A 9,763-nucleotide genomic window follows, 5' to 3' on the forward strand; every position below is an offset into this window, starting at 1 on the left:
GAATCTTCATTCTTTACGATTATCTTGTTTATGTATGCTTCATTCGTCCATTAGAGATACTCGGGAGGGTAGTCTAAGGACAGAATCTAGCCTTGGGAAGGTCAGGTTAGAATCTAAGTTTGGAAGAACCAGATTAGAACGCATAAACGAGAGATAGGTGCTTAGGAATGAGCACTATTTGTTATTAATGCATTGCATGCATCTTAGCGATAAGATATGATTGTATGCAGTCACCTTGCTTTCATGCATTTTGCATCAACGCATAGGACAAGAGTAGAGACTTAGGGATAAGCTCAATGGACAATTTGCATTCAACATATGCGTCCTAGACTTAGGAGCATCACATTTACATTAGAAAATGACTTGCTGTGCATGGTTGTAACATGATCACATAGTCTGACGCATTCCCGAGTAATGCTAGCTAAAGATCTTCTCAACCCATTCATCGCATACTTATTGCATCTATCAATGCAATTGTCTTTCTCAAATCCGCCGCCTTTATTTATTTCTTTTTCATCAACACAAATAACAAACCCAAATTAGCAAAAGCAATGTCTCCTTGCATAATATGGATTCCAAACATTCATGATCTGGATGTGAATGAGTCGAATTACTTATCCCTTGGTCTATTAGTGAACTATCTCTCCAGGGATTGTGAAAGATGTTCCACTAGAAATATTCTTGTTATTGCTTCAACCCATATTCCCCAAAAAGTGGATCCCGCTCTAATAGCTCCGAATAAATTAAATACATGCATTAAAATACGAAGGTTTCTTATTCCACAACAACGAAAGCACTTTTTCACTCTTTCATATACTAGGGGATTTCACTTGGAAAAGAAAATGTTCCATACTAATGGATTCGGTTTCATAACCATGGGTTCCAATCTACGAGATCTTGTAGCACTTACCAATGAGGCCCTATCGATTAGTATTACGCAGAAGAAATCAATTATAGACACTAATATAATTAGATCTGCTCTTCATAGACAAACTTGGGATTTGCGATCCCAGGTAAGATCGGTTCAGGATCATGGGATCCTTTTCTATCAGATAGGAAGGGCTGTTGCACAAAATGTACTTCTAAGTAATTGCTCCATAGATCCTATATCTATCTATATGAAGAAGAAATCATGTAACGAAGGGGGTTCTTATTTGTACAAATGGTACTTCGAACTTGAAACGAGCATGAAGAAATTAACGATACTTCTTTATCTTTTGAGTTGTTTTGCCGGATCGGTCGTTCAAGACCTTTGGTCTCTACCCGGACCCGATGAAAATAATGGGATCACTTCTTATAGGCTTGTTGAGAATGATTCTGATCTAGTTCATGGCCTATTAGAAGTAGAAGGCGCTCTGTTGGGATCCTCACGGACAGAAAAAGATTGCAGTCGATTTGATAATGATCGAGTGACATTGCTTCTTCGGCCCGAACCCAGGAATCCCTTAGATATGATACAAAATGGATCTTGTTCTATCGTTGATCAGAGATTTCTCTATGAACAATACGAATCGGAGTTTGAAGAAGGGGAAGGAGAAGGAGTCCTCGACCCGCAACAGATAGAGGAGGATTTATTCAATCACATAGTTTGGGCTCCTAGAATATGGCGCCCTTGGGGCTTTCTATTTGATTGTATCGAAAGGCCCAATGAATTGGGATTTCCCTATTGGGCTAGGTCATTTCGGGGCAAGCGGATCATTTATGATGAAGAGGATGAGCTTCAAGAGAATGATTCGGAGTTCTTGCAGAGTGGAACCGTACAGTACCAGACACGAGATAGATCTTCCAAGAAACAAGGCTTTTTTCGAATAAGCCAATTCATTTGGGATCCTGCAGATCCTTCACAAGTCCTTGTGTTCGACCCTGGACTTACCAAGAAACTCAGAGGAATTTATACTTGAATTCCACTGGGAAAACTTGAGTGCACAACGCAATTCCATCGACGCATTGCAATCCATATTTCTACCACATAATTCCGAGCATCAACACTGCACCACCTGCAAATGTTATCAAGTAACTAGTAGTAGACTTTTTGTTATCTAGATCTCCTGCCATATCTGAATTAGTGTACCCAACAAGAAATAGCTTTCCACCTCCAAATGTGAGCTTCAAACTGGAAGTATCTCTCAAATATCTCTTGATGCACTTGACTGCCTCCCAATATTGTTTTCCTGGATTGGATATAAAACGACTAACAACACCAACAGTGTGAGCAATATCAGGTCTAGTGTATACCATGACATACATCAAACTCCCAACTGCTGAAGCATAAGGGATTTTGCTCATATTTTCCTTCTCTTTATCTGTAGAATGACTCTATTTGCTACTCAGTTTGAAGTGACTAGATAAAGAAGAACTGACCGGTTTCACTTTACTCATGTTGAAACGCTCAAGCACCTTCTCCAAGTATTGCTCTTGTGACATATACAATCTCTTGGAAGCTTTGTCTCGAACTATTCGAATTCCAATAATTTTCTTTGCTAGCCTCAAGTCCTTCATGGCAAAGGATTTGCTCAATTGTTTCTTCAACCTATAAATTCTTGAAACACTCATGTCAACAATCAAAATGTCATCAATATAAAGCAATAATATAATAAAATCATCATCAAAAAATTTCTGGACAAAAACACAATGATCAGAAGTAGTCTTTTAGTAGCCTTACTCTCCCATAACTGACTCAAACTTCTTATACTACTGCCTCTGTGCCTGTTTCAACCCATAAAGACTTTTCTTCAATTTACACACCATATGCTTTTTGCATTTCTGTTCAAAACTCTCTGGTTGTTCCATGTAGATTTCTTTATCTAAGTCCCCATGAAGAAATGTAGTCTTAACATCCATTTGCTCAAATTCTAAGTCAAAACTAGTTGCCAAACCCAGAACTACACGTATAGAAGACATCTTGACAACTGGATCAAAAATTTCATCAAAGTCAACACCTTTCTTCTGACTGAACCCTTTGACAACCAATCTCGCTTTGTAACGTGGATTTGAGGTATGTTCTTCCTGTTTCACTCTATAAACCCACTTATTTTTCAGTGTAGTTTTTCCTTTAGGTAATTTCACAAGCTCAAAAATGTGATTTTCATGTAAATACATCATCTCATCTTTCATGGCATCAATCCACTATCTTTTGTGCTCATCTTCTATGACCTCTTCATAACTTTTAGCACTCTCCCATCAGTCAATAACAAATATTCATTAGCTGAATATCTTATTGACATACGTCGATCTCTGATAGATTACCTGAGTGAAACATCTATAGGAACTTCTGTTTCTGACAACTATTCTTGAACACTATCATCTGCCTCAACCTATTCAAAACCCTCAAAACCCTCAAAACCCTCATTTTCTATTTGTGTAGAAGGTTGTGTCAAAGAAACTGAACTCAAATCAATTAGATCATCATTGTGCTCAGACTTTGTTTTATTTGTCTTCTCAATGTCTAGTATCGTTTGGTCTTCAACAAACACAACATCTCGACTTCTTATGAGCTTCTTCTATACGGGATCATATAATTTATAACCAAACTCATCTTGGCCATGGCCAAGAAATACACATAGTCTAGTCTTTGCATCAAGCTTCAATCTCTCATCTTTAGGAACATGAACAAAAGCTTTACAACCAAAGATATGCAAGTGATCATAAGATATATCCTTATTTGACCATATTCTATTCGGAACTTCTGATCCCAAAGGAACATATGGTGTGGGATTCAAAACATGTACAATTATATTCAATGCTTCATTACAGAACGATTGTGATAACTGTGATTTTGAAAGCAAGCATATCATTCTCTCAACTAGTGTTTTGTTCATTTTCTCAACTATGCCATTTAACTGAGGAGTCTTAGGAGGTGTCTTTTGAGGTCAAATACCATGAATTTTACACTACTCATCAAAAGGTTCACAATACTTACCTTCATTATCAATCTTAATACACTTCAACTTTTTATCAGTTTCTCTCTCAACAAGGGCATGAAACTGTTTAAACACCTGTAATACCTGATCTTTAGTCTTCAAGGTATAGACCTATATTTTCTTTGAATGATCATCAATAAACATCACAAAATATGATGCACCTCTAAGTATTTTTATTTTCATAGGATCACACACATCAGAATATACCAAATCTAGTACATTTGGTTTCCTTGAATACTGAGATGACTTAAAAGTAACTCTAGCCTGTTTTCCTGCCAATGGGGACACCTTTTTAGGGTGCACTCTTTATATCAAGAAGATGATTTTTCTTGGCTAAAATCTTCAAACCCTTCTCACTCATGTAATTGAGTCTTTTATGCCAAAGCTCAACATTCGCTTCGTCGTTCACTGTATTTATATCACAATCAGTGATCTTAGCCTCCATATAATACAGTGAGGAATATTTCTCTCCCTTAGCTATCACCATAGAGCCTTTAATAAGTTTCCATTTACCATCATAGAAGGTATCACAGAAACCTTCATCGTCAAGCTTACCTGTAGACATAAAATTCATGCGAATATCAGGAATGTGCTTCACATTCTTCAAAATCAGCTTAGAACCATTCTTGTTCTCCAAATGTACATCTCCGATGCCAACTGCTTTTGCTAATCCATCATTACCCATCCTAACATTGCCGAAATCACCAGGTGTATAGGATGCAAAGAAATCCCTCTTTGATGTAGAATAAACTAAGGCACCACTGTCAATCACCCAACTGCTCTGTTGTGTAGCAAGATTTATAACATCACTATTAAATAAGATGTAAAAATCTTCGGTAGCTATAGTAATTATGTCTGCATCACTGTCATCGTGTTAGTGTCAGAGAATGCGCAGCGGAAGTGAAACGCATCAATAAGCATTCTAATTCATTAATTTTGGTTATAAATTAAGCATGCTCATAAACTAATAAGCGGATTTCATAACATACCTTTGTAGAACCATTTGAATCTCGAATTCAGCTACAAATCTCGTCCAAATCAGCTTGTGAACTACCTTAAGGCCTTTCCTACTATTCTCTTGGAGCCTTAGATTGAGTTGTGAGACTCAAAATAAGCTTGAATAAAGGGAATTTGGAGAATAAGCTCACTGTTACACCATGAAAGAACACCTTCTTCAACCACAAAGTTTTTCAACAAAAACTCATATGTTGCATCAGTTTGCCTACTCGATTCTCAACCAAATCTTCTCTATTTATTGCAAGGCAATCATGCAAAGTAGATTGTTGCATGAAGAGCACCTCATGTTTGGAAGATTGAATCAAGAATTTGGTGGGAAATGAGTGAGCTACTAAGACTGAAAGTGGAGAATTATCACTTTTGGGATTTTCCATTTTCATCTTTTTCCAATTTTGATTTTTTAAATTGATTTCCAAAATCAATTTTTGTTTTCAAAATTGAAATTTTTATTAATTTTACAAAATTAATTCATTAATTAATTTTTTTAATAAAATTAATAATAAATAAATAATTAAACAATTTAATTTATTCTAATTAATTTAATACCAAATATTAAGTTAATTTTACACAAATTCTTCCATCATGAATCCCTCCCTATTCATGAATTTAATATTTAAATCATATGTAAATATTAATTGATTCTTCAATTCCGTTTAATTCTAAGATTAAACGCGTAATTATATTACATATAATTACTAATTCCCTTATTTCTAATTTGAACGTTTCAAATTAACTTATGGCACTACTCTAAGGCTAGTCCATTTACGAGCTAATAGAAGAACCTCGTGGACTATAGATCATGGGCTCCAACGATCCGAGATTAATCGGCTAAACTCTTTACACCGAATTAACCCTCATTCGTTAACTGCTGGGTCACTTCACTAAAGCCCAGAGTTGTACTCCCCTTACTGTAGATATATTATATCTACTCGATATAACCATGATTAGTACGTTAACCCTTCACAGGCTGTTCGTAATAACGGTTGGGTCAAATGGTTGTTTTACCCCCAAGATTACCTCTTGTTCCTTAAGTCCCACTGATCCTCTAATGAACAATTGGTTTATGATCTGATCAACAAATCGAGTCCCTTTTGGGCCAGTGAGAGGGTGGGGTCCCTTGTTCAAGACCCAGAGTCAGCACTTAAGGGAACAACCTATCTACTATCCCTAAATGCAGGTAGGAGCGAATTCCATCTTGCACCCTATGTCCCCAACTATCTACCCGTTCTTACCCTTGAAATGGAGGTTTATTGAGCCGATGTTGTTGGGCCAACCCTCACCTATACAGATCTAAGAATAATCCCAAATAAATAGGAGTTCATAGTTAGCTCAGGATTAAGGTTAAGTTACTTAGGTTATCACTTTGAAATAGACAGTCTTAAATAATAAACAACGTTATAAAGTAAGAGTGACTGATTTCGTGGTCCGATCTTCTACAAACCCATTGCACAGGACGCCCCCACTCCTCATGTCATAATTTGCACGAATTGGGTCACGTCGTCTGTAGCACTTTCAACTCCTTGTAACAACTATAGTGTGGATCGCATCTGATAGTGTTATCAGAATAAGGCACTCAACCTTATTCATATACTATAGACCATTTTGGCTATTTACTCGAACCTGATCTACTTTTATGTCTCCACACAAAGTTCAAGTACTCATGTAATAGTCATGGATCTTTTAGTTTATTGGATTTATTTCTAAAACGAAATAAGCAATTTATATATATTCAATAACAACTTATTGAATTTTTAGAATAAGGTTTATTGTTTACAAATCACGAGTTTTAGGATATAAATCCCAACACATCGTCATTCTTCTTTTCCTTGCCTTTATCATTTTTATTGTCCCTTTTAAATTTCCGACAATGCTTCTTTATATGCCCTTTCACATGACAATAATGGCTCAACATTTGCAAACCGACCATCTTTACTTTTGCTTTTGTCTTTCTCCGTTAGACCTTTACTCCTACTCCTCCCCCTTCTTTTAATAACAAGAACATCTGATTATGAAGAAGAGCCTTATGACTTTCTTCTCATCTCCTCGTTCAATATGCTACTTTTTACTAAGTCCATACTTAGTACACTATTTGGGGTTGAGTTCGATAAGGAAGTTCTAAATGTCTCCCACGAGTCCGAAAATGTACCAAGGAACCATAACCCATGTATCTCATCCTCACACTTGATATTCATCCTAGATAACTAATTAATAATACCTTGGAATGTATTCAAATGATTTAACATGGGTGTTTCATCTTGATTCTTCAATGTCATCATTTGTTTGATCAGGAACATTTGATTATTACCAGTTTTAGGGGCACATAGCGACTCAAGCTTGTTCATATAGTTCGTACATGAGTTTCTTCACCAATATGGTTTAGAAAGTTATTTTCTACCCATAGTCTCATAATCCCAAACACTTTTCTATAACATAATTCCCATTCTTTATCAGTTTTATCATCATGCTTCTCTTCAGAAAAAACTAGAAGATGCAAATCATTTACATATGAAATATCTTCCATCTTTCTTTTCCAAACTTGATAATTTGACTAAGGGTAACCATCTCAGTAGAACTAGTATCCATATTCAACACAAGGTAAAGCCAATTAACTTAACCAAGGCTCTGATACCACTTTGTTGGGATAAACAATATATTTTTGAATCAATTATCCCACTCTTGTGTGAATCTAATAGAATACTAATCAACTAGTAATAACAATCATAATTAAGTAAGGACACAAGCAATTTTGACGTGGAAAACCCCCTTAATACGAGGAGTAAAAAAACCACGGACCGAAGTCAAAATCTCCACTATAATCAATAATGGGTTGCAACAAGTTCTTTTTAGTCACAACTAGAGGCATACAAAGTAAATATCTCAAGATTAACGATCTTGGCAACAAATGGCAACAAATTGAGGAGAATAAAATTAGAAACATCTCGCTTAAATTGGTAACCAATTACCCACGGTAGCTGACTGTAGGTAGCTCCAAACGAAATCTCCACCATTCAGATTGAAGACCCTCGTGTCAAGAACATGGTGTCAAATTTCAGCTCGATCGGACCACGGATCGATCCCCAAATGGTTGGAAAACATTGCTGGTGAGATTTCTAAAAAGTCTAACTTTTATGTTGTTTTAATCTCTCAGTTTGCATGCTACATCTCATTGACAGGCGACTGCAAGGTTATTTAAAAAAAAAAAGTGATTTAGCCCTAATGGGCCTTGGGCCTTCACAAAGTAAATAACCCAACATGCAGGAGAGAGCAGCTACCAACCCGTTTCGACGTTTATATCTAAGACATTTGCTAAAACCATTATGAATGAGACTGAAATAATGGTTTGAAACAAAGAACTACCATCTAACTTTAAGACATTTGCTACCCAAAAGCTACAGAAATAATTTATAAGGCATATTGTTACCACTAGGTTGTCAACCGTCTTTTAACAATATTCTAAAACCATTATGAATGAGACTGAGCACATTCTTCCTAGAATGAATCATTCCATTATCTTCACAAATTTGCCTTTCACAAATTTTCATCAAAAGCGGAGAGTACTGTTGAATGGTCAACATACATGACATCATGATATACAATATAATACTCAACACTAAATGCAACTTGGAAAGTTCAAAGATGTTAAGATACCTTTAACTTTGGACTAGAATTCATTAATTCTTCAAGAAGGCTAGGAGCAAGTTCCAGTACGTATTTAAGCGTTCAAAGGTGGAGGCAAGTTGGCAAATTCATGAGTTAATTGAGCCTTGGATCAACAATGAGATTTTTGTATGGATGACATAAAAATTGGGTAAAAAATATCAAATGACCCATATTAAAAATAAATAAAAAAAAAAGATGTCGAATGACCCTTTGCTGATGTCAAATTTGGTTGAAATTACCAAAATATACTTGCGCGCATGTGGAAAAGTATCTTGCTTTTACTCTCTCTTGGTCTCGCTCTATCTCCCTCTCTCTTGTTTCCTCTCCCTCTCTCTCTATTTCTCTCACACACGCTCTCTCTATATCTCTCTCCCTCTCTCTATATCTCTCGCTCTCTCTTAGTCTCGGTCTCTCTCACTTTCTTAAATTCTATTAACTTTGGTTTTGTTGAAGTTGGTCAGAGAAGAAGTTGCGAGCATCATTGGTGAAGAAGAAGAACAGTCGATACCACCAAGAGGAAGGAAAGAGAACAAGATGGAATGTCTAGCAGTTAACAGATGATGGATCTCATCATTAAAGAGTTTAATCGGCTATTCACATATCGTTGGAGCTTTGAGCCATAGGTCAATAAGGTCCCCTTAGTAGCTCAATGGATTCAAGTTGAAAATAAGTTTTTGGATCAGTTTGAAGTGTTCAAATTGACAAAAGGGATTTCAATTATATATGATATGATTGAATGAGTCAATTATATATGATATGGTTGACATAATGTATTAAATACATTAATTGAAGGAAATAGATATAAATATGATTTATATCTAGCAGAGGAGAAAAGACTATGGTTCATATGTTGCATTCGATGTGATATTAAACCATAGGTTAATGAATATAATATGATTATATTTATTATTTAATTTGACAAATATAGGATAATTGTTGCCCAGCTTTTTCTCCGTAACTGAATGAGATAGTAGGAGGTTGCTTTCAGTTTTCGTAACTAAAGGATAAAATGAAAATTGTTTTCATTTTGTAAAGGATCAGACATTCGCTCACCGGATAGTGTATACTGCTTATTGCATAGCAAACCGAGAGCATACACGATAGCTCAAAGTTTCTAAACGATCGTATACACATGCAAATTCTTCTAAGCGATCGCATAGGATTTA

General features: G+C 35.9%; 1 protein-coding gene across 1 annotated transcript; it reads left to right on the top strand.

Moving 5' to 3' along the window:
• The first annotated feature begins 875 nt into the window (after positions 1 to 875).
• Positions 876 to 2,127, top strand: LOC120076683 (protein Ycf2-like). The gene has a single exon (XM_039030585.1). The coding sequence runs from the start codon at positions 876 to 878 to the stop codon at positions 1,899 to 1,901; it is 1,026 nt and encodes a 341-aa protein (XP_038886513.1). The 3' UTR covers positions 1,902 to 2,127.
• Positions 2,128 to 9,763: the final 7,636 nt, after the last annotated feature.

Source organism: Benincasa hispida, chromosome 1 (assembly GCF_009727055.1).
Source record: "Benincasa hispida cultivar B227 chromosome 1, ASM972705v1, whole genome shotgun sequence".
NCBI classification, from domain to species: domain Eukaryota; kingdom Viridiplantae; phylum Streptophyta; class Magnoliopsida; order Cucurbitales; family Cucurbitaceae; genus Benincasa; species Benincasa hispida.

What these genes read in the sequence shown, in the direction of transcription:
- LOC120076683 (XM_039030585.1), top strand. Translation starts at nt 876, where the DNA reads ATGGGTTCCAATCTACGAGATCTTGTAGCACTTACCAATGAGGCCCTA.